The sequence below is a fragment of the Phyllostomus discolor genome, chromosome 9 (assembly GCF_004126475.2).
Source record: "Phyllostomus discolor isolate MPI-MPIP mPhyDis1 chromosome 9, mPhyDis1.pri.v3, whole genome shotgun sequence".
In the NCBI taxonomy this organism is placed as follows: Eukaryota; Metazoa; Chordata; class Mammalia; order Chiroptera; family Phyllostomidae; genus Phyllostomus; species Phyllostomus discolor.
In genome coordinates, this window is record NC_040911.2 from 29,556,142 (window position 1) to 29,582,562 (window position 26,421).

A 26,421-nucleotide genomic window follows, 5' to 3' on the forward strand; every position below is an offset into this window, starting at 1 on the left:
ACGTGCCTTTTTCCTCCAGAATCCCACTGTGTGATACCACTATCAAAGTGCTAACCACCATCGCCCTGACTGCATTATGAGACTCTCTACTGATCGCTGCACTCCACACTGACAGCACTTGCTAATCATGCCGACAGGGCCAGGGACCTTTGAATGAGTAACAACTTCAAATGGTTGGAATAATAATAGTAATAGTAATAACAACAGTAATAATATCAATGGAGTCCCCAGAACTATTATACATAAAACAGCAAGGACAAATGAGCTTAAATACATATATATCAATTTTTCTTCTCACTTAATGAATAGGCTTTTTAGAAACAAAGTGATAGACATAAAGTTTTCAAAGTGTAACCAGAGAATTCACTATTTTGCTCTAATTGAGACCTTTATTATAAGATTAAAAACTACAAGTTCCATTTTGCTTTCTCCTTTCTCCTAAACTAATATAATACTGAAAACTAAAAGTTTCAATCCCAGTACAAAATGTTACTAAGTTTCTATATTTCCCAGAATGTGTCTAAAATAAAATTAAATGGGTTATATCATTGCAGCATTATTTTCCATGTGCATATCCCAAGTTTTTATTTGCAACCAGTAAATGGCTATTTATAAAACTCCTCATCATATATAATTCCACTTAAAATTAGCATAATTCCATCTCCTAGTCTCCATTTCACTTGCTCTACTGGCCAGACTCATCCAATTCTTGTCAGTTTAATTTAGTCTGTACTAAAATGAAAAAGCTTGTTAATGTCCATTTGGTGCACTGCCTCCTATACCCATTCAGAACATACTTTGGTTCCCAAGTCAATTATTCTATTGGTGTCAAATGTCCAAAAGCCTTCTAGACTGGTCTGGACCTTTGACTTAAATATAATACTTGCTATGCTTTTCTGGACATTTTCCACTGACTTCATTGCATGTCATAAAAAAGTGACACATCTCTCATAAGAAAAATGCAAAGAACGAATGAATCACTGAGGCAAAGACCTCAGAAAATATTATACTTAAAGGAATAGATCACTTGGTTGTTTACAGTCCACTTGGTGCTTAGCAATACAAAATGCATTTCCTTCTTAAGTTTAAAACTCCTCATTTGACATATTGACCCTCTATGGCATAACCCTGAGCATCTGCAAGTACAGTAATATAAGAGTCTCCTTAAACCATTCCTTTTACAGCTGTCAGCTAAAGATGTCAATAAATAATGTGTGTTCCAGTCAAATAAACATTTACTGAGATGTCTGCCATAATCTAGGAACTACACAGAATATACAAATATGAGTATGTGACTAACTATCTTGGAATTCAGAGCTTAGTTAGGAGAAAGACATATAAACAAAAAAAAAAAAACCCTCGGACAGAGACACATTTAAAAACCTTCCTTGAAATATGAAAAAGGAACCAGATTTACACCCAGGAATTGTGGGGAAAGGTTCCCAGGGGAAATGGCAATCTCATCTGAAATGATAAAGATGTGTTAAGGGGGCAGTGACGGTAACAACCATCACCAAGACATTGACATATGTGTAATTTATAAGACTCTTGGAAATCAGATCACTACTCAAAAGTAAAATATTTTCTATCCTATATTTAGTTTAATAGACAGCAAAGGTGTCTCAATATAATGGAAAACTCCTAGTACACTGTAAACACTTAATAAATATTATACAAGCCAAAAATATCACACAGATTATACATTATTTATGTGATAGAGGCACACAACTAGTGACATATATTTTCCAGGTAATTAATTGTTACCTACATATTTAAATGTAGCCCTCCTAAGAGAGAACAAAGTGGTTTTGTTTAGTACAGTCTACTCTCTAAAATTGCAATTTGTGTATGCAAAGCTTCATAGTCAAATTTCAAAAAAAAATGTGGATGATTGTACAAATTCATAGGACTCTGGGACACATCATTTTCCCCCAGAACATACCAGTTAGATAATTATCAGGAGGTATTGTCAGGAAACTACAAGTTAATACATATAAGTCTAGAGGATGAGAAAGGAGAGGAAATACTACATCAGTATTGGACATTCTAAAGGCTAAATTGGCCCACGTATGAGAGCTAGCTGGAGAAATAAACAAACAGCTGATACTAGAGTCTCAACATTAGTCACTGACAGATATCATGCTAAAAACAACTTGGGCTCTGACTCATCAAGTAACCATGGTTTTAAACCTCATCACTGAATCTAAGCCAAGAATACAGACTAGAATCCCTTTTCCAACTTCTCAGGAAATTTTAGATAAATTAAGCATTAAACAATATTATATACTTCTTACTGAAATGTGAATCTTTTGGAACCATTGTACCAAAATACTACTGTAAAATTTCTTAGAGTACAAATTTGATTTGATAACCCATTAAATCTTGATTAATTTCCCTAGATCCCTAATAATACAGTAAACAGTGAAATCTCATAAATCAAATATCTTAAAATTTACAGCATATTTTTAAATTATTTTATCTTCATAATACCCTTATGATGCAGATTAAGTTATAATTTTCCCCCATTTTACTGGAGGGGCAAAAAAAGAAAAAAAGACTGAGTGACTTATCCAGGATAATACATTATGTTACAGGGTAGAGCTAGAATTCAAATTTCCACTCACTCAATCAGAAAATACCATGAACCTATTATATGAAGGGCACCATGGGGAAGAGAAGGATCAATGAGACATAAACTCTACCATTAAGGAAATTGCAGTCCTATTATAATAGGAGAAAATTTGAGTTTATTAGATACTACAATAAAGGAACACATATATTGGGTTACAATGGAATAGCAAGGGTAAAATGATGAGTTAAAGATGGAGTTAAAAAGTCCTTCACTGAGGTGGTGTTATATGGCATTTGAATTGGGCTTTGAAGGTAGGGAGTGGAAGACAAGAAATGGTGAAGGTCATTACAGGCTGAGCAGAGTGAAAAAGACTTAATAGATGGAATATTTGCATAAAATCAAGTATACAGATACTTTTTTCCAAGCGTCAAAAATGATAATACATATTTAACCTAAATCAAGCTCAAACACGTGATTTAATTAAAAATAAATATAGCAGAGGCTGGAAGTTGTCCCCCAATAACTACCTTTCCCTACAGTTAAGATTCCCACGTTATCTGAGAACATGGCTCCTGCAATAGACTATCTTCTCCAGCTTTCCATTCAGTTAAGCGCAACTATGTGTCTGGCCAATGGGGCATGAGGAAGATGTGCACTCAGCTCTCAGAACACATCTATAAAGGGACTGCATATGCCTCTTCTTCTAGCTATATTTTGGGACATAAATTTCGTGGCAAGCCATATTAGACCTTGGGAATGAGAAAATCCAAAGTATAACAGAGCAATAAGACAGAGAGACCCTGGCTCCCTGGATATTGGGGTATAACAAAGTTATCTCATTATTCCTTGGGCTATCTACCTTGAGACCAGGCTATGATAAATGAACTTTTACTTGACTTAACCACTTATTTTGGGACTCCATGATACCCATGCAAACATGTACACTAATTTATATAAATAGGCTATGCTATAAATACAAATTTAAAATAATTTTTTGGTTCTCAATTCTCAAACTTGAGGAAATACCTAATCTGAAAATATTTAAATTAATTGCAAAACATTTAATATAATCAACAATATACAATTGTAATAGACTTTCAAATTTATTTTTAAATTTTAATCTGTATAAACACCCTAGAAAAATCAGAGATCTATATCATTATCCTGTAAGTGAAGAGCAAGACAATATATCATGAATTCATTACAGAAAGTATTTGATAGCTCCACATTGTACTGGATTTAATGTCACTTAAACCATAAAATTATCATTACATATGTTCCATATGCATTGATATGTTAAGGATCCATTTATCAAGAAAAGCCAAATGAGTTATTAATGCCAGAAAAAAAGAAGCAGTGAGCCCTGGTTGGTGTAGCTCAGTGGATTGAGCTCGGGCTGGGAACCAAAGTGTCCCAGGTTCGATTCCCAGCCAGGGTACATTCCTGGGTTGCAGGCCATAACCCCCAGCAACCGCACATTGATGTTTCTCTCTCTCTCTCTCTCTCTCTCTCTCTCTCTCTCTCTCTCTCTATCTATCTATCTCCCTCCCTTCCCCCTCTAAAAATAAGTAAATAAAATCTTTAAAAATAATAGATAAAAGCATGATTATCTGTCTCATCATCTTTAAAAAAAAAGCAGCAGTGAATGAAAACTAGATTTTTGCTGTATGTTCACATTAGTTGACAATGTTTTCATTTACTCATTGGACATGTCAGACCACTCAGTTTTGTTGTGATCACATATAAATATTTGACTGCTATCCATTTTATGTTTTATAGAGAACAGAGGAAAATTTAGTAACTATGTATCACAGTGTGAGTGAAGAAATGGGACGGGCTGCACAAGTCCAAGGGGGCCATTCTGAAGGGAGAGCAATGGGGGCTGGATGGCTTGTTCACATCAAATTGCAGGCAAATCTATGCGCCCCTGCTTCACACATTACCTCACATTACCAGCATTCCTACAAATAAGTGGAATAAGCAAATTTAATAAAATGATCTCAAGCACTGTGCCTTGCTGAGCTCACTGGCTCTCCTCATCAGTCCACAAAACAGGAATGTAATGCTTCCCCTATTCTCATTGTTCTCCTTTGGGCAAGGAAGGTCTTAGTGGTGACAAGAAGCCCGTGAGGTCAGAATCAAGAATATTAGATTACCATCTGGAGTATACATTACAGTACAATCTCTCTTGTACCCCTAGCTCCTGCTGAGAGTGTTACAAATATGTACTACTGAAGGCAAATAAAATCAGGTAATAGAGAGTGACTGAATCAATGAAAACCCTCCACTTCAGAAAAATCAATTGAAAGACATGTCCCTTATAATAGTACCTTAGTACAGAAGATTTATCTTTTCTTTATGTGGACTGGCTGTACTTACTACTGGCCTTTAACACATTCTTCTCAAATTCTGAAATAATCAGGCTCTTCTAAGTTTAAAGATAAGTCAAATGTTTACTAGTTTTATTATGGTGGACAACTCATCTTCTCTAAGCCTTAGTTTATTGACATGTAAAATAAAAGTTTAAGACTATAAGACCCACAAAGTTCTTACCAGAAACAAAATGTTAAGTTCTGACTTAGGCATCATTCACATCTTAGATTGTGTCCTGATATAGTAGAGGCTGCCCTGAATGTCTTATGATTTTAAAGAAGTTTGATTGCAAATAAGTTCTCAACGCACCACTTAACACTGAGATAGTAATGATATCAGCAGATGGCCCCTTGTATAAACTATTCCTGACTTTACCAAAGGGTGTGATTCCTCAGTTATGAGGAATTATTCAGCCCCCTATTCTCTTATCACAAGAAACACTTCTAATAAAGGCTGGGAATTTCTTCAGTGCCTAGGGAGTTGAAAATTGTGTAAGGGAATGACTGTATTTAAAATTTAGATAATGACCTGCTCCTACTCAAAATTCTATAGACACTATTTCACAATTCCTCATCACTCTTTTATGAGAATAGATAAGAATGTATCACTATATCTAATATGCATACTAATTTATAAAACTTTGAAAATTAAAAATTATAAGTGGCTGATGCAAAAGAATGATATCTAAAAAAGTAAATGAAGGAAATTCTAAAATTGAAAAATCAAGTTAATATTTCCAATATTAAGGATGGATTAAAGAAGTGAGCAGGAAAATCTAGTCTTAGTAATTCCAAAGAGTACTCTCTGTAGTCCTGATTAAGTACTTTCTTTGCTGGGTTTGGAAATATGGGGGAATTCCCAAGTGATCTTTGCTAATCTAAACACGTAAGGATGTAAAATTTGAGCCATTCTTGAAACTCTCCCACTAGCAACAACTTGTTCCAATAAATCTTCATGAATATCATATATATATATATATATATATATATATATATATATATATATATATTCCAGCAGAAGTAACACCCGCTTGAATGTGGTTGGTAAGGCATGTGAATGTTTTGCATGAGATGGACAGCAATTTGAACATTTCACCTAAAATGTCATATGGTGTGCTTGAGTGTGATGTAATGTTACAGAATTACATGCTTATGATTCTGTAATAAAAAGGGGCGTTATTTGTGCTGGATCCTGTGTGTGTGTGTGTTTGTGTGTGTGTGTGTGTGTGTATGTGAACCAGCAGGTCACCTTCAATAAACACAAATTAAGCAACAAATTGAACAATAACTATTGTACAAATTGTTCTATTTCATGCAAACATGCTACAGAAGAATAAATGATGAATTCAGGCTAGCCGCAGTGACCTTAAGAGGATGTGCTCTGCCTGGAAATTTTACACCTGTCTTCTGTAAAAATAAAGAAGAAAGAGTGGTGTTTTCATACCTCCCGGTGGAAATACAAGGAAGGGTTGAGATGAGGAAGGACGGGTAAGTGTCTATGATACAGATTACCTATAACAGTAAAGTATACATGATTATTTTCTGCTTAAGAAAATTTCCCTTAAAAGTCAGGAGTGATGCTTCTGAAATTGCATTCACTTATTCATTTGGGCCTCCTTTCCTTGCCCTAGATGCATTTCTTTCTTTTTTTAAAATTATTTTATTGTTGTTCAATTACAGTGTCTGCATTTCCTCCCCCCACCGCTACCCCCTACCCCAGCCAAACCCCCCTAAATGCATTTCTTAAAAGGAGAACAGTATTACTAACTTTACCTTCCCTACCCCAACCTAAGCATGATTTAGTCAGTCCCATCTATTTTCATGTAGTTGTTTCAGACGGGTAGCAACTGCTACCCTCTAATGCTGCCTTTTGGACTACCTACATTTTGTTAGCAACTCTGGTTTGACTGGTCACAGTTAGCTAGTTCCCCGGAAACAAGTTCCAATCTCTAAGTCCAATATCAACAAGAGAACAGTAAGAGTCCTAAAAAATCTTTGGCTCTTCCATTCCCCAAGGTGTATTTCCCACCGTCCCAGCTTTACCTTCTAAAATGAACAGTGAGAAGTTACATTTCAGATATGTCCAGCTGCTGTCCATAAGCCCCGGTCTTCCCTCATGGCCATACTCCTCACGGGGGACAGGCACAACAAGTTCATCTGAGTCTCTGTGTCCTCCAAATCTAAGTGTGTTATGGAACATATTTTTCACTCTTCAACCCTGTTTAGCATTAGGCTATAAACTGAAAGTGTCCCAACACACCTATATCTACAGGCTAGTCCTGAATATCAGTAATATATAAGACACTCAACAATTAGCCAGAAAAACTGCTGAGGGGGATGAGAAGAATTTACTCAATAGAATTTTATCACTAATGCTTTTCTTTTAAAAAAAAAGATTTTGTTTTATTTATTTTTAGAGAGGGAAGTGGGGGAGATAGAGACAGAGAGAGAAACACCAATGTGCGGTTGCTGGGGGTCACGGCCTGCAACCCATGCATGTACCCTGACTGGGAATCGAACCCGCGACACTTTGGTTCGCAGCCCTCGCTCAATCTACTGAGCTACGCCAGCCAGGGCACCAATGCTTTTCTTAATAAAAACTTCATTAGGCTTACGCTATAAGTATTTTAAAGGTCAAGTGCAATTGGTTCTGAATCACACATGAAATCCTAGACTTGTCACTTGCTAGCTGGATAAACTACCTCTGTTTCCCTATCTATAACATGGGAAATATAGCATCAACCCACTCCAAAGATCCTTAAAAGATAATCATGTAAAGTCCTTAACATTGGGCCTAATATAGTTCAATAATGAAAAAGTTAGGTATTCTTTTAATGCTCAGCCTACTGTTCTCAATCTGCTCAACATACTGCATAAAATATGGTATCTCAGCATTATGCAAACAAATGAATGGAGACAGATGCATATTCCCTATAATAATAAACTTATATTTGTGACAGAAAGGCATCACTTCTTGGCATGATGAAAATAATATATTTTATTAAGAATTCAAGAGAAAATTTAGAAATTCCTAAATTTAAAAATTTTTAAATAATAATAATAATAAAAAATTTTTTTTCATTGGGCTAAAAACATGCCTCCCAGAGGGTGGTTAAAAGACCTAATGAAATGGCATAGAGAACAATGGTCTGCAACTGTGCTGGTAGACATCAAAAACAGGGACTACATTTTGTTAATCCAGCAACTTTTATAGTCTTGAGAACAAAGCACATGCTTAATGAGTGAGACTGGAACAAATACATGCCTTAAAGCTTCCACAAAATCCCCAGGACCTTACACAGTGAGCATAGTAGATATGGTGTTTAACTGACTCCATGTTACAATACCTGTTATCTCCATGACTTTATTTTCATTTCTCTGATGTTCTTTAATTTGACTACTAAGCAACTGAAAAAGCTCTATGCCTACAGACCTTAGTACTGCGAACCTGGCCAGAAGATTACCAACTGAAGATAAAGCAGAGCCAGAACAGAAGCTCTGCACAGCATCCAGGACAGGCTTTAATTTTTAAAAAATATGTTAATAGCCCTGGCTGGTGTGGCTCAGTGGTTAAGTGCTGGCTTGCGAACCAAAGGGTCACTAGTTCGACTCTAAGCCAGCACACAGGCCTGGCCTGTGGACCAGGTCCCCAGTGGGGGGCATATGAAGGACAACCACACACGTTTCCCTCGCTCTCCTTCTCCCACCCTTCCCCTCTCTAAAAATAAATAAAATCTTTAGCCCTGGCTGGCATAGCTCAGTGGATTGAGCTCAGGCTGCGAACCAGTGTCACAGGTTCGATTCCCAGTCAGGCCACATACCTGGGTTGCAGGCCACGGCCCCCAGCAACCACACATTCATATTTCTCTCTCTCTCTTTCGCCCTCCCTTTCCTCTCTAAAAATAAATAAATAATCCTTAAAAATATGTTAATAGAAATCACCTTTTTTTCTTTTTTATTGCATTTATTGGGATAAGACTGTTTAACAAAATTATACAGGTTTCAGGTGCACATTTCTACAACACACCATCTGTACATGGTATTGTGTCCACCACCCCAAGATGAGTCTCCTTCCATCACCATTTATCCCCCCTATACACTCCTCAACCTTCCTCTACCCCTCCTCCCCACGGCAATCGCCCCACTGTTGTCTGTGTCCGTGAGTTTCTTTCTTTTCTTTTTTGCTCATCCCTTCATTCCCCCACCACCCCCTCAAAAGCTGTCATCCTGATCTCCACTTATGAGTCTATAAATTTCAGGCAGCCTCCCAGTCAGTAATTATTAATTTGATTTTGTATAGGCATGTCAGAGGGTATAGGGCAAATAGTCCTTAATTGCCCTGAAAGAACTAAAACTTATTCTTAGGAATTATGCACTGTAGCTTTTAGAAAACCTGGCTTAACAAACTGTCATAATTTTTATTCCTCTGAAAACAAATCAACTATAAAAAGAAGTCCCCATGTCAGCGTATCAACTGTTTTGCATTTGAATTATGCTGCAAGTTCAAAACAACGAAGCAAAACTAAAATCATTTAGGCATGTGGCAATTAAGAGCACAAGCAATGAAATGAAGAGATACAGAGAAAAACACCAAAAATTAAATGAAATCACCCCAGTTAAATGCCTGTTCCTCCCCAAAGATTTTCACCTGCATAGATCCTTAGAAAAAAGGCTCATATACAAATGTAATTTTATATCCATTTCTGCTTCTATTTCTGCACTGAGATGTTTATAGAGAGCTCAGTGTTTCGGGAGTAAATTATACCTAGATCTTGATAAAGCTGAAATCACCTAAATTACCTTTTAGTTCAATTATTTGGAATAGTGGAGTTTGGAAGAGTTTGACAAAATAAAAAGGTGTATTAAGAAATGGCCATTTCATAGCTGTAATTGCATACCTTAGTGAGTATTGATGCCTTGAGGTATATATGTAGTCACCACAGCTATTTTTACCAAAGGCTTCAAACAAAATCCAAATCAATTTACATTATGTGAATTTACATGTTTTATTTGAACACAAAACACCTCAAGTATTCTATTGGTTTATGTTAGGAATAACATGAAAACACACACTAGAAGTATGTTAAAATGGAAGCACAGTGCAGTTTCAAGCATATTGTTATGAGAATACCTTCCAAGATGGTTCAGATACTCAAAATTCTAGAAATATTCTTATGGTATGCCACAAATTCTGGAAACATAGATTTCCAAATTCTGAATCACTGTTATGAACTGAATTTTCATATACTGAAGCCCTAGCCCCTAGTGTGGCTGTATTTGGAGATGGGACCTCTAAGGAAGTGATTAAGGTTGTATGAGGGCATAATGACAGGCCCTTGATCTCACAGGAATAGCGTGCTTATAAGAAGAGACATCAGAGAGTTACTCTCTGCACACACACACACCTGAGAAAGGCCATGTGAGGAAATAGTGAGAAGGTGTCTATCCGTAAGTCAAGAGCCGTCATCACAAACCTACCACTGGACCTTGATATGGGACTTCTAACCTCCAGAACTGGGAGAAAATAAATTGCTATTGTTTAAGCTATCCCCTCTATGGTGTTTTGTTATGGCTGCCTGGGCAGACAAAGCCAATCACATATGACTTCGATCTGGGAACCAGGAAAAGTGCTGTTCCAACTTTGACACATTAAGTGAGGCATTCTATCTGAAAAGCACTTCTTCCCCATTTGGCAATCCAATCTTATTGCCTCTTATGGACCAATGGGATAGCTACCAGAAATGCAGCCCTCCAACACACACACACACACACGACACAGTTCATGAATGCCTCATGGGACTCTACTTCTACTTTCCAAATCATGAAAAGATAATGGGGGAAATTTCACCATGACAGCAAGTAATCAACTGTGGCTGCAACACCAAATGCTTGAACATAAAGGCTTTTCAGTGGCCCAAGTCCAGACTGATTAGGGGTGTGCTAAGGAGTTTAAAACCAACCCCACAGGGTAATGCTTTACATAATTATTTTTTAACTCAGGAAATGCTTCCATAGTAACATATAATCTTATCATTCCCCTGAAAAATTATCTTAATGACCTTGTTAATATAAAAAATAATTTTAAGTAAAACTATTTTCATTTATGACAAATTACATAATTATTTTTAAACAAGTAGTAATATCCATGTAGGAATTATGAATTCTTACATACAAGTTTTACACCAGTTATTTTAAAGCTAATTAATTATGTACAAAAGGGAAAATAATGGCAACCAACAACATATTATATTAAGTGATATATTTTGGGAGAAACCAAATGTGTATAAAAATACCAGACTGGAAGTTCAAAAATCTCACCTAATTATACTCTGAATTATCATAACATCATACATTTATTCAGATGTCACCGAACATACAACTGACAATATTTTTTGATGCAGAGTTTACTAGTTGTAGTATATTCTCTTGAATATTGTGAGTTATCAGTTAACAAATGCTACTGTAGGTGGCAGTTCTTGAGAAAAAAAATGGATTTAAGAAGGGGGAAACCATGTTTAAAGAAATCAGATAAGCAGACAGTGTGTTAATCTAGTTAAGAAATTATAAGTGACCCATTTTGTGTATGGTGACAAATAGAAATCTAGTATGTAGCCCCCAAATTTGAAAACACCTATTTGTAATGATACATGTACCCCTATGTTCACTGCAGCATTCATGGTGGCTAAAACATGGAAACAACCAAAGTGTCCTTTGATGGATGATTAGATAAAGATGATACAGTACATACATACAATGGAATACTACTCAGCCATAAGAAAAGGTGAAATACTGCCATTTGTAACATAACATGGATAGATCTTGAAAACATTATGCTAAGCCAAATAAGTCAGGTGGAAAAAATCAAGAATCATATAAGTGCACTCACATGTGGGATATAAAACCAAAAACAACAAATGAACAAACAAGACAAACAGAAACTCATAGACACAGACACTAGTATATGGGTACCAGAGGGAAGAGGAGTGGGGTGACACAGTGAAGGGTGAAGAGGGTTAAATAGATGGTGATGGAAGATGACTTGACTTGGGATTGTGAACACACAATGCAATATACAGGTGACATATTATAAAAGTGTACACTTGAAACCTATATAATCTTATTAACCAATGCCACCCCAACAAATTTAATTTAAAAAAGAAATTATGCGTGTACAATTTAATGAATGAATGGCAAAGAGTGGGGATACTGAGAAAGAAAGATGTAGTTAGGAAACAGAACCAATACTGGTCAAGTAGCACATGGACATGGGGGTAGGGGACCAGAGAGTTAGGAATGAATCTAATTTAAGTTTCTAATCTGAGTAATGACAACAAGAAAAATTTATGTCAACTAAGAGATTATATATTCCAAAGGCTAGTTTATACACACTCATGTACACACCTACATACATACATAAATATACTCAGATCGCCCTATGTTTCTGTTTAATAACACCTTGTCTCATCCATCCCTAAGTAGCTGACGGTGCACACCATTTACACAATGAGAGGATTAAATGTGAGCAAATGGCAGGCATGACAGTGTGAGTGAACTCTGTAATTGTAAAATGCCCCTACACAAACAAGCTCGCCCACCATTTCAGTTCGAAAGGATGGATGCCAACATGGAGTATGGAGATAAGAATTGATTTTGCAGTAGAAATTATTTGTGTTTCTTTCTTATCTCCAGACAAAACATTTCAGCAAGCCAGAAAGAATCATCTCCTATAGCACTAATTAGAAACATAAATCTCGCTGAGAAAAATGCCAAGAAATTTTATTGTTTGTCACTATACATGGTAATGGAATTTTGTGACACTTTATTCCCCTAGAAAAATGCAACATTTTTAATAAACCACTGCCCAGTGGAGATCCTAATTTCCATGTATCATAATAGAAATTACAAAACAGATAACATGCAAAGCCTTAAGACAAGTAGCTAAAAACAAATTTATTCTCAGAATTATCAGTGGGATTAAAATGTTTCATGATAACAGAATAATTACAAAGTCTTAGATTGTCAATTGCATGTTCCACATTGCAAAATAAAAAAAATGCCCATATTCTGAGTAACACAAAACACAACAGAGATTATTTATAAACCTTTTCAAATGTCCCCACTGTGACAGGTAATTATAGGCTGCTGATCTGTAAATGGCTGATAAAATCTAACATAGATTTTTTTTTTAAGTAAGGCAACTGTAATGTAAAAAGATACCTCATAAATATTGCTCTGCCCCAACCCAAGTATGATCCAAGTGTGGTTTTTTATTGCTTTGTGAGCTTTTTTTCTTTGCCTTTGTTTTATGACTGCCTCACCTCCATTAAAAAACTATTTACTTATTATCAAATAATAGGAAAACCATATCACAGTTCATGCTGCATTAATGACAGGTAACTTGTAATGATAATGCCCAACGCATAAAAACTTATGCCTCACTGATGAACAGCTGTTCTGCTCTTGCTAGTAAGTGTTACAAGCCTCGTTCCTTGACCTTCTGAACCAGATGGGTCACTATAACTGAGCTCATATTTCTTTGGAAGCATCGCTTTAACAATTACATGATGAGAGAAAAACATTCTCAGGCATCAAAAATCCGTCAGTCCTCTTTGTGAAGGAATTTAACTTTGGAAAAAGCAAACCAAAACCAGAGAAGCAGAATTAGACAACTCCCGAAGTCAGTAACCAAACCAACATAACTGGAGTTATCCCTCTTTTTCTAAAAATACTTGTATTTACTGCAGACAAGACCTCATTCTGCAGTAGCATGCTAACTCCCCAAGGAAGTGGCAATGTTTAGCCAAGAGCCCGATCAGGCAGGTTAGACACCCATCCATGAAAGCCTCAGATGGCAATATGCATGTTTTTATCCCCTCCCTACAAGCAGCATTGTGATTTGACTGATGACAAGATTCTGATCATCTGAAAAGCATTCATACTGCTATGTTTTATCAATTGTTGGGAAGTCATAAACACAGAGCAACAGAAGCCTGAAAATAATCACTCAGAATCGGAAGAGCAAGTACAGAGATGGACCAGAGTGAAACTGCATTGATAGAATCTTCTATGCTATTATACAGAAGGAAATTAAAACTTACCAAAATATATTTTCATCAAAAACACAATTCTAGGAAATCAGGCCATGGTATTATTAATTTTTTTCAATAAAAAATCTGTCCTCCTAACACTTTATATTATATTCACAGACCTTTTTAAAACCACATGAAAAGTATGTATTTCAGTTTGGCTTTTCCAAATAGAATTTAATCATACACCACACGTTTCAAAACATGAAGAAGATACACAGAACACGATATAGAAAAGATGTCCTCTTTTTATCTTGTCTACATGAAGAGTATGTAATTTAAAGTGTCACTTGAAAAAGATCGCATAAGGTGTCAAGAATTTCATCTCAGTCAAATAAATTAACAATATCGCATATACTGAACAGACTCAAACAGTTATATCAGCTTTGCCAAAATTATTGGTGTATTTTTTATTACATGTTACAAGTTTAAACTGACAGCACTTCCAGTGTTTGAAAACAAGCAACAGTATAATAACCTCACTTGTTCGTAGATGAGCTGCTGGAGACTCACGGCAAGCGCATATTCAATGGGATGCCCACAAAACTGTTTGCTTCCTTTGATTAAAACAAACTATTGATGAGGATGAAAAATACAAGAAGCTTCTCACGTTAAATGTAAGCCAAAGTCATTGCCAGGCACCAGCAAATTAACATCTTGATAAAGAAGGTTATTTACTCAACAAATAATTACTGAGTATCTCTTGCGTACCAGGAGTGTTAGATACCTGCCCTGAACAAGCTCACAGACCAGTGGGAAGACATACAAGGACAAAATTACAGCACAGTGAGGGAAATGCTACAGGAGCTCTGCCCGGAACACAGAATGAAAGACACCCCCACCCCCTGCCCCCGCCAGGGTACCTGAGACAAATGGCATAACTCCAAAGCCTGATTTGTAAAGGTGACAAATTACGAACTCAGTATCCTCTTTTCTAGGATGCTCAGTACGTTGGTGGAGTATTTGAGGAGGCACTGCTAACATGACCTCTCATCCATGGAGGAGACCATCAGAGGGTGATGGTCACATTAGTAACTTTCACAGTCACTCCCCCTGCCTTTACCAGGCGTATCACAACCCTGTGTTTCTTGCAAAACACATCATTAATAAATACCCAGAAATTAAACAGTTATGTTTGACCTCATTTTGATGGAATTCTAAATGTAACTCTACTTATATACAGTTACACTTCATTTACTCAGCTACCTTAAATATTTGGAAAACACTTAAGAACACAGAAGGTGGCAAAACAGCACATTAAGTAGGCAAAATAAATGTTAGAATCTGCTTCCTAAAGCATACATTCCGTGTAGGAAAGCCCCAAAACTCACTCAAAATCTATATACTTTCATTTTATAGATGCAAACTAGAAATAGGAACAAGGAAGAATGGTCGCTGATATACCCACCATAAGTAATGGGTCCCCACTGACAGGAGGAAGGAGACTTAAACACATTTAGAAATAAATGAGAACATAAAATGCATAATCTGAGGCCCTTCCATATAAAACTGACTTTATAGAATAGAACTTAAATATAACTATCATTTCTTTCTTTGCCTACGCAACTTGAGAATTCTTTGCAGCTACTTTCAATATTACTGCACTGGCTTATCGGTATTTGCAACAAAAAATATCTTTTTTCTTTACAGAAGAACACAGTATTGGGGATGGGGCGAAGGTATGGTTGTATTTAGAGGAATGGGAGGTGAGGTTTTCTATTTCATTATTCTTTACTCTAAAGAAGCTGTTTTGGTTTTTGTTTTAACTGTAACTACATATGCTTAAAACCCTTTAATGTACCATTCTGGGAAGAGAGGTATTATGAAAAATATGAAATAATGCTGTGATAATAATAAATGTAATTAAAATGCTGTTCAGAGCCAGGATACAAAAATTTTATATCTCAAGGTACATAACAACATAGTCACCCCCGTGGAGAAGAATAATGTAATGAACAAATTTCAAATGTGTGTGTATAGGGCGTGCTTTTTATGTCTGTGTTGGCAGATTCCCCTGGCACAGACCCCACATTCGATAGGAGCTGAAATCCTTAGATTTTTATCCCTTCTTTCTTTTGGCTGTAGCACAAACATTTTCAGTGCTTTCTAAATGGCACAAATATTTTCAAGGTTTCTGACAGGCAGCAAGGAAAAAATTAATTTCCAGGTCCCCATTTTGTTCTCTGAGTCCTCCTCACACTGACACCTGGCTCAGAGACCAGACTCTCCTCTAACAGGGGCTGTGGGGCCCTGTCAGCAACATCCCTCCCCACTGCTGCCTGCACTCAGTGGAAGAACAGTTACCACAAACGCAGTCATGTGATGTGTAGTTACATTATCTCAGGTTCTTCCTTCAGGACAGGCAGAGAAAGCCTCTCAGAAAGATGAAAATTTGAGCCTAGGTGTACTATTCCACACTAAATTGTGATGTTCATGATCTCATTTCCAAAAGATGCATCTTAAACAGGTAGAGGCTGATATTACCCACACTTTACAGTTTTAGAAGTTGTAGGTAATACTGATTTTTTAGGAAGAGTTGGCCTTGGGAGGATATTCATTTCTCTCAGCAGTTCTATGTCAGTATCAGGCAAACCATTAAAAAGATAGCTCAACAAATTTAGTTTTCACCAGGTTACACCACTGCATGCTCAGCAGCTTGCAGGTAAACAAACTCCATACGAAAAAATTCACTCTGCATAACACAGATTGTAACATACATATACAACAACATTATGGCTATTTTATCCTCTAACAAACTTTTTTTCCCCTTAAGTGATATCATCTGTATGGCCCTAACCTGCTGGCTAAAGCCAAAGCTGTGAAATGAATGAATAAATAAAAATAAAGAATCATCGTTGATAAACAAAATGTGCTATATCTATACAGTGGAATATAATTTGGCAACAAAAAAGGAATGAAATACTGATTCATGCCACAACACGGATGCACTTTGGAAAAACTATGCTAAGTGAAAAAAACCATCACAAAAGGCTACATATTGTATAATTCCATATGTATGAAATGTGCATAACAGGCAAATCCACAGACACAAAGAGTAGATTAGTGGTTACCAAGGGCCTGGGAGAAGAGAATGGTGGATGACTGACTGCTAATGGGTATCAGGGCTTCATTTTAGGGTGGTGAATATGTTCTAAAATTAGAAAGTTGTAATAATTGCCAGATTTGTGACTACACTAAAAACCACTGAATTGTACATTTAAAATGCTGTATTTTATGCTGCATTAATCATACCTCAATACCATTTTTTTAAAAGGCTCAATAACTAATTAATGATGTTCTAAGTATAGGAGTTCTAAATATAAGAGGACTATATTTCCAGCCACATTCATCGGCACTTGGAATTTTATCAGAGTGAGCTCATCTTTACATCCTAGGACCTGTCTATTCAGCCTGTAAAAGTGTTTCTCTTTCACTATTCACTTTCAGAAGCACAGTCTCCTCTTAGGGAAAGAGAAGGGGGAGTGATTCCAGTAAGTGGATAACTCACAGAGCACTGTACTTTATTAACAAAGTATGCTCAATATTAATCCATCCAGTGTAATTTATTAAGCCAACAAGGAGTTCCAAGGAAATATCTGGTCATCCAAATATTTGGCAGTCACACAAAATTTGCAATTAGTTAATTCACAATCAACTATAATATGAAAATGTAGGTACATCTATTGCTTGGCAACTAGTGGCCATTATTAATCAATTAAAATGGAAAATGTTGTAAATATAAATACTGACCTTGTTTCTTTTAACCCTTCTTTCTGAATGACTTCCAATATCTGCTTTGCTGTCATTGGTGAGTTGGGGTATTTTTCTAGTGCCTGAAAAATAAAAATAAACATAAGATTCATAGATTATTTCATGGAAGCATACAAATGAAAACATGAGTGAATCATGCAGTGTTTCCTTAAAATTTTAAAGGGGGAGGGGCTGTTATATCAAAATAAGGTCCCATCACACAACTCAAGTGTCCAAAGTAAGAATGTAATTTTTTTCTGGACATTTATGGCAATTTCTGCAACATATAGGGGCCATTCTTAAAAAAAAAAATTCGCAAAGGCGTACACACCAAAAATAAAGGTGAAACTTTAAAAATCCAAGTTAATAAATGTATATTATTTCCTTTATTAAAAATTGCTAGTATTATAGTGTTAAAGACATGCTTTCAGGCTATTAAAATGTTTCCTAAATTTCCAGGACCTTAGAAACATGGAGCCTGAATACTACCAAGAGCAGAGAACAAAGTGTTGGTTAGAAATAACCACACTGGATTCACATTTTGATCAACCTATTTTACATTAAAAAGAAAATCAGAAAAAAAGGTCCTTCATGACCAAAATGGAAAGAAGCATACAGACACCCAATAACTCATTACAGTGTGCTTTCCAGTTCAGCTCAGTTTCCTTTCTTTTGCCTTTTCCAATTAATGTCAAGTAAGCCCCTGCCTCTTCCCATTCAGCCTATCTCAGTGTTATAAACTGAGTCCCATTTTTCTCCCCCTCTCTGTCCTACTTATACTGAGTAGAAGGGATTTCCTTAAAGTGTGGGGAATACATGGGACATAGTTATGACAACAGGCATTAGACCGTCCACCCTGGAAATCGACTTCTTTTATTTAGCCAGGGACTTAACTGCATGTACTGACAGCAGTAAAGAGCAGGGACCACACTGCTCAGCAACAGAGACTGCCGGGGCTGCCTCCGGGTACCAGAAACAAGTCTGCACACATCTTCACCACGACTTCCTCCAAGGGTAAACAGCACCTACTTAAAGACGCTGTACAAAAGCTTCTGCACAAGTCATGGCCCCGTGCAACTTAAAGATTCTAGTTTTGATTTGTGATGATTTACTGGAAGGCTCATAATTATTAAGGATTAACAGGGGTACTCTAAAAGTTATAAATTGAAAAGGCTTCCAAATCTACTCATAATAGCTCTCTGATCCCTCCTGCTATCAGTGGCCAAATTTCAACTAAGTCGCTGGCGAAGGTTCTGTTCATCAGGTTCTCCAATGAGTTGCATACAGGCAGCTCCACCTCACCACTGGGGCCACTTTCCTGGTTTCTCCTTTTACTTCCCAGGTAATTTCCCCATTTTTCCCAGTCTGGATCAGTCCCTTGGTCATAGTTGGGAAGTTCTTTAAAAAATATAGAAATATGAGCCGTGCTAGAAAGGTCATGTCATTAGGAAAGAAGGAAAACTGTCCTCACAAAGGGGGACACTGAGAGCTGAACGGAAAACTGGGAAAGGGGGAAAAGAAACACAGGCATAGCTGCATGGGGAAGAGGACTAATGTGTAAAAATACTGCTTTAAAAAAGGCAATAAGGAAACTGCATAGTAGAGCTGAAAAGGGGAAAGATTAGACCACAACGAAGGGAGGGAAAGAATAGACATGAAAACAAAAAAAGCTGACAGAATTTTTAAAATAAGAAGAACTGTAAGTAGAGAAGTGCATACTTATGAATCACTGGAAGGAGATGCCGTGGTCACATGGACTATAATGGGGTGGGCATCACCCCAAATGATGGGCGATGCTGGGGACACTAATGGTCTCTCATAGAAGATATGGGCAGAAGGTCAGTAGACACAGACATACACAAGTAAGCAGGCAAGGAAGAAGGGGACTGGCGGGGAGAGGCACAGGATGGCAGAAAGAAGGGGCTGGGTTAGAGGAGAAAGGAGAGAAAGAGGGAAAATTGAGCTGAACTGGGAATGTCCAAAAGGCAAACTGATTACATCGAGAAAGGGCCGAAGAGAAAACTCCGGTGTACTGGGCAATGTTTTAACGAAAATTTGGGTGCACTTGAAAGTGGGGTTACTCACTGTGGAGGATTCCCTGTTTCTCTTCCTGAGTACAGGCCCCTCAGCACACCTGGGCAGCTCCTCCCAGCAATTGAGAGAATTTGGATAGCCCTGTCCCCTTCTCTATGACATCACATCCTACTCTACAAAGGAAGTAAAAGTGCCAAGAATTACATCATGAAGTGGATGAGAGGCAGGAAGGAAGTGATGAAGCCACACAAACACCAGAAGCCACCCTCCGTTCCTGCAAGACAGAGAAAGGAGACAGAGAAGGAAAGGTTCCTGGGTGTGAGCAAACTTCACTGAACTAGCTCTGTGAACATTAAAAGAACAAACGGCAGAGAGAAATTACCTTCACAGAACAAAACATTGATACCATCAAAATAATGTGACACACGGCAGAGACGTGAATCAGACTCGCAGGCAGCCATACGCAAACACCACGGCGGGGAGGAGCCACAGTCAGAGTGAGGCCGCATCCCAAGCCCCCCAGCCCCAACGATCAGACTGTCCCAATGATCAGACCGCCCCAGCAGTCTCCTGGCATGGAGCTATCAGAGCTTCGCACGTCCTGCCAAGTGATCCTTTCTGGATTGTCCTTCATGACATTTTCAAATACTAGCACTTGAATATGCTTTCACGGTTAATTAGTACTTATTTTGAATTTAACACGTTCCTCCAATTGCTTTCCACCTTGTACCTACTTCTTAACCCCATTTTCTAGAAAATGGGGTCAAGGATGCAATAGAGCAGAGAGGGAAGTAGGATTTTTAAGACTATTTATCACAGTAAGATTTTTCCAGAAATAGATCCAATACATATTTCAGACCATCAAAATAAGTTCAAATTGGCTTGGGCAATAATGATGTAATTGTGACAAAATAGAAAATCCAATTTTAAAGTTTGCCATGGATAATTATTAAAATGATCATGCTCTCTGACAGTAAAATTTAGAAAAATGCAAATCGCACCCATTTTATTAAAAACAAAATTCATCCACAGACCTACAACCAAGAATATTAACCACCACTATTTGTTTTCTTTCTAGTTTTTCTATTTTACATGCGATTTTGAGTATCATTCTATAACATACATGTATTTACTATTAGCTATCATACTGTTCTCCACATAAATTGAATTCTTCAAAATGGGCATCATAATATACACTTCACTGAGAGCCGGCATTATTTGTATTGTCTTAAAAAATCAGTTAATAAATATAGATACCCAAAGAATATACTGAATGTAACATTTTTAGAGTATTATTGAGTCGAAGAATGTGAGTTCTGTTATGTCTCTTGACATACTGCCAAGTGTTTGCAGAGAGATTTTAACAATTTATACTCTCACCGAGCAGAACCGAATCTACCTCCGTCACCACAAGTTCATCAGTATTAAGCATTATCTCAGTAGGTCAAACAAGTGGTAATTCATTGTTGTTTTTATTACCCTTCTGTAAACACTAATGAGGATAAAGATATTTTTAAATGAATATCCTGTGGGATATGATATAACACTTGGGATATTTCTGGTTTTCTTATTAACATGTAAAAAGCTCTTCATAAAGTAAGATTTAGTAAATCTTACTAAAGTAAGATTTTAGGATGATATGCAAAATTTTCTATTTTCATGTTAACAATTCTATCAAAATTTTCCTTGGTCACATTGCTCTTCTGTTTAGAAATTCCTTGTATGCAGGAAGCATGCAAATCTCTACAAATATTTCTTTCAAGTATTTTTGTTTTTGTTTTTAAATTAATCTAGAATTCATCTTTATGTACCAAGGTGAAGCACTAAATTAAGCCTCCCACCTCCTATTAATAAGTAAAGATCCCCAACATAATTTATTTCATAAGCATGTCATGATTAGTAAGGCATCCTCTACCACCTGTTACTATTACAGCAATGAAAACCCTCTTGGATGAGAAACCAACAAATAAATGTGGGAACCCATCATACAAAATGTACAAAAGCAGAGCTGTTATTGTTGAGGTGGAGATGCGAGATCTCAGAGGTCCCACACTTTCTCCCATGGCTTCTGGGCATTTTCAGGGTCTCTGAAACGAACTGCACACCACTGAACTTGGGGCTCATCCAGGAGTCCTGCTGTGTTCTCCCGGGCTTTCAATCAATTGCGGTGCCACCACCACACTGCTTTAAATTGCTGTCATAGTATAACACATTTCACTATCTGGACAGGACACTGCTCTTGTCGTTCCCTCTTACAGTTTTAATTGTTCGTGTCTTTATATTTCCAGATGAAATTTAGATTGGAATTAAATGAGACATCTAATTAAATTTTTAAGAAATTTACACATATTGTTCCATGTATTTAAGTTTTATTTTATAAACTGTAATAAGCTTTTTATTGTTTTACATTTTCAGTTGTGACTATGAATACCCTTTTTGATATAATATTCTCAAACCACATTGCTAATACATACAAAAGCCAGTGAATTGTGATAATTATTGTCTATATGAACAGCAAATTGAATTCTTAATAGTTCCAGTAGGGCAGAAGTACAGAATCATATTTTCTTTAAATAATGTGAATTGTGTCTCCTTTCCCACAGCTCTCTCTATTTTCTCTTTCCTACATTATGTGCTTTAGATAAAAACTGATCTTTTCTAGTCCCTGTCAAAAAATTTTGCTGAAAAATAAGCTGCTTTGTAATTCATTTCCTCAAAACCAGGCCCCTAAAACCCCTGAGTTTCCCTAAGAATATCCGTAGCTAGAATTAGTAGAACTAGCCAGTACTGTCACGAGAACACTGTAACTGGAGACCACTGGCCAGACATCACTGCATCTTCCGTACTAATCAAAGTCTGAAACAGCATTCAATCTTTCCATAACATGTCCTTCATTTCTACGTAAAACAAATTGTTCTCCTGCATTAGAGCTATATTTGGGGCCCGTCTTCACTCCATGCTCTAAGATTGTATCTTGCACCTCTCATGCTCTGCCTCACAGACTAAAGTCCTTTCAATTCTCAGCTGCCTTCTCCTTCTTCTGCACCGCTACCCCCAGCAGGTTTCAAATTCAGCATTTCTCTCTATAAAGGGGAATTTCCATGGCTGGGACACAAATATATACAATCAGCTACTTTCCTAGCAGAGGATCCTCTTGTATTTTTGAGGATGTGAATAGACATGAAGAAATGACAAATATACCAGTGGATTGATTTTACCCTCTTCACTTATGTGACTAACTATATGAGAGCCTATTTCAAAGATATCTCAGTGCATGCAAACTGAAGCAAGACAGGCTCACCCTAGAAACCTCCTCCCCCAGACTTTTGCATGTCACAATAGAATGAAAAAAATAAACCCTACAAAAAAGGATATTAATATAGTTAAGAGAAGGAGAGAGGCAGTTTGCCAAATCATCAAGGGCATAGGCCAAGCTAAGAATGTATTTTTCTGTTTTAGGTTCAAACACATTAAACTGTTAAATATAATATTTCAAATATTTTAAGACTTACTCAAGATTTCCTTGGTGTCTCTCAAACAGAAAATTCATTTCAAGTATCCCTAAGATATATACATTAGACCAGTGTTCATCTAATGATTAAAATAGTTACTTTGGGGCCCTAAATAAAATATGCTGAGCTTACTTATTTGATTGCAAAATAAAAAGATTTCCACAATTTAAAACCAAGTCTGTGGTGTGTGCTTAGCCTTGTGGAATCCCAAATGAGTATCAAACACCAGGCTCTATCCCCTTCCCTAAACAGTGTGTCTTCCCTTAATCCATGCTAGCATTTCATTAAAACATTCAGCTGTCTTACAGAAATAATTTGGGGATTATAAATTAAACCATTATACACACACACACACTATATATATATATATATATATATATATATATATACACTCTACCATTACAGAGTGCTTTCACACAACATATATTATTTCATTTGCTTTCATACAATGATTGTATTTTATTTGACATTTACAACAACTTGAAGAGATACACAGAAAAGGCAGTTAACTTATTCTGAGATGCACAACATTGAAGTAATTGGCCCAAGGTCATAAAACTATTAAGTGGAAGGACAAGACTTGTATACACGATGATGTTCATGATGATAACGTTTAAATAGAGCAGCTAATACTTACTAGACAGCTCCTCTGTGCTAGGTCTCTTGGGGATCTGCATATAGTGCAATAGATTCTGGGATTCATATATTTAACATTCTTATTTCCGTTATTCCTGAGAAGCCTCAAAGATCCATGTCATTTTAATGAAACATGAATTTGGATCACTGGTCGAATTCAGATGAGGAAATAAATCATGTAAAAAATGACAGCACCTTGCCGAAAGCTAAATTAGGTTATTCTCTATTCCTAAAATATGTGATTACTAGGTAAGGGCTTAAAGACGATGCTTATAATTTCTCTATTCTACTTACATAAATTGTATGGGGGAATTATATGCCATAGGCCATAACAGTATATGTGACTTAAAAAATACAGAAGTTGTGTTACAGTAGCCTTAATAGTCAGGCATACTTCACCCAGGAGAATGCAGCCTCCAAGGAGACAAAGTGCCTATGAAGTCGGGCCGCTCGTAAGTGATGGATCCAGGCCCACCTGACACTGAGGCTTGCTCTCTCTACTAGGTTGAATTCTTTCTCATCATGAGCACAGGGTGCTTATAGTAACTAAAGGTCCATAGTAAAGATATTACATGCAATGTCTACCTCATAATCCCCACGTCAGTAATCTCACACTTAAGAACAATCAGGCATGTTCTTGAACTCTTACATACTGGTTTAAACCATACTTTCCTTTGGTGGCAGCTGTCAAAACTGTCATTAATTATCATTACCCATTTAATGATATTCTTTCTGCTACATTGCAAGCCTCAGGTGATCATGGACCTTGGTCCTCATTCACATCTATAGCCCCAGACTGTGACACTACTAATTAGGCTTCTGTAAAGCCCAAGTTAATGTTGTGAGTTGTTCTATATTAGGAATCTTTATAGAATAATAAAGATAGTTATGAGCTTTGGAGTCAGGTTGACCAGGAAACCCTTACTCACTAGCTGTCTGATCTTAGATACTTCACCTCCCTGAACCTCAGCATCATCATTTCCTCATTTATAAAAATGTTGTGAGGACCAGATGACATAATGCATGTAAAGCACTTATTGTTCTGATATAACAAATGACTACACAGATATATGTGTTAATAGTCATCAGCTAATACTATTACTGGTGGAAAAAACAGCTTACTTTGAGCACAGCCTAGACAGATCAATCTTTTTAATACAGAGAAGAGGACCATAAGAAAATGATGGACATTAGATGTGGTCTCTCTTTGAGAGTTCCTGCATAAACCGCACTGGAGTTCTCCAAGTCAGGTTAGCCCCATGTTGCCATCTTTCACCATCTGACCACTGCCAAACTTGCTCCCTTGCACCACTCTGTGCCTGGTTCCACCCCTCGCCCCCAGTCTTTCTCTGTTTAACAAGAGGGATTAAACCCTATGGCACTCTGGGAGACGCTGCTGTTACCTAAGAGGAACAGCACACTACTGGGATAAACCCAGGAAAAATGTAGATAATAACAGTAACTGCTTACTTTCAACAATATATAATTAAAGACAATTTTTCAAGCAACCATCTATCAGAAGAAAATTCCCTCTTACTGGAAAATTGTTTTAGTTACCCAGCTTCATCAAACCTGAGCACAGCTGAGAAAGAGAAATGTCTTTCTGAGACCTGGAATAGTTCAGAGAGGAATGATTACCTGAATTTGCAAATAATGTCGAGAATTGAATTCTGATTTCCTGTGAGATTTTGGCAACTTTTCTCTACCTCAGTTAAGTTTCCAATCTTTTGAAACAGCTGACATTCCATTTTTAAACAGAAAAAGAAGTGAGAGACACCCAGAATTTCTACAATGTTTTAAAAAAGTTTTAAAAAATAATTATGCAAATGATAATACATGTGACTCCATCTTAAAAAGTAAAGCATCTCTTTAACAAAAAAGAGATCCTTCTACCACAGAAATTTGCAGAAATTTGGAGTCTACTCTATTCAGAAGCTACTAATTGTTAAAATGTTTTTTCTACACATCAAGTAAAAAATTATGCTTTCCTATTATTTCTACCATGTAGTACTTGTTTTTCCCATTGAATGTGATGATTATTTAATATTAAATTCCAAGCATTTCCGTAACATACAGCTAATGTAAGGTAATTATGTTACATTAATTTATAAAATGGGTCCAATAATTTATTTACACGATATATTATCACCCGTTTTGAAACACTGTTAGGGGCCTGGTCTCCCTTTACTGCTAGGTTAATGGCACTTCAGTGTCTTCCAACACTTCCCACATAAAATAGCTTGCAGGCATTACCTCCCGAGTCATCCTTGTTTGAATATTCTTGAGTTTGTCAATGTCACTTTTAAACACAGCATGTCTTAAAAAATTATACTAATTAAAATGAATTAGCTAAATACCATTGATAAATACTTTACATGTACTTTGACCAAAACATAATACACTATTACTTCCCTTTTGCTAACTCCTAGAACCGTATTAACGCATCCTGATACGACACT

At 36.7% G+C, this 26,421-nt stretch overlaps 1 protein-coding gene across 3 annotated transcripts in view; it reads right to left on the minus strand.

Annotated features, from left to right (window-relative positions):
* Window positions 1–26,421, minus strand: part of ASXL3 (ASXL transcriptional regulator 3) — a 171,842-nt gene that overhangs the window by 118,767 nt on the left and 26,654 nt on the right. For 2 of the 3 annotated variants that reach the window (XM_036009177.1, XM_036009176.1), the window contains exons 2-3: window positions 17,781–17,863; window positions 5,770–5,772 (exon numbers count right to left, since the gene is read on the minus strand). In XM_036009177.1, coding sequence (XP_035865070.1) covers window positions 5,770–5,772; window positions 17,781–17,863 — 86 coding nt within the window. Of the gene's footprint in view, window positions 1–5,769; window positions 5,773–17,780; window positions 17,864–26,421 lie in introns of those variants that run through there. The other variant, XM_036009178.1, reaches the window with a different exon arrangement.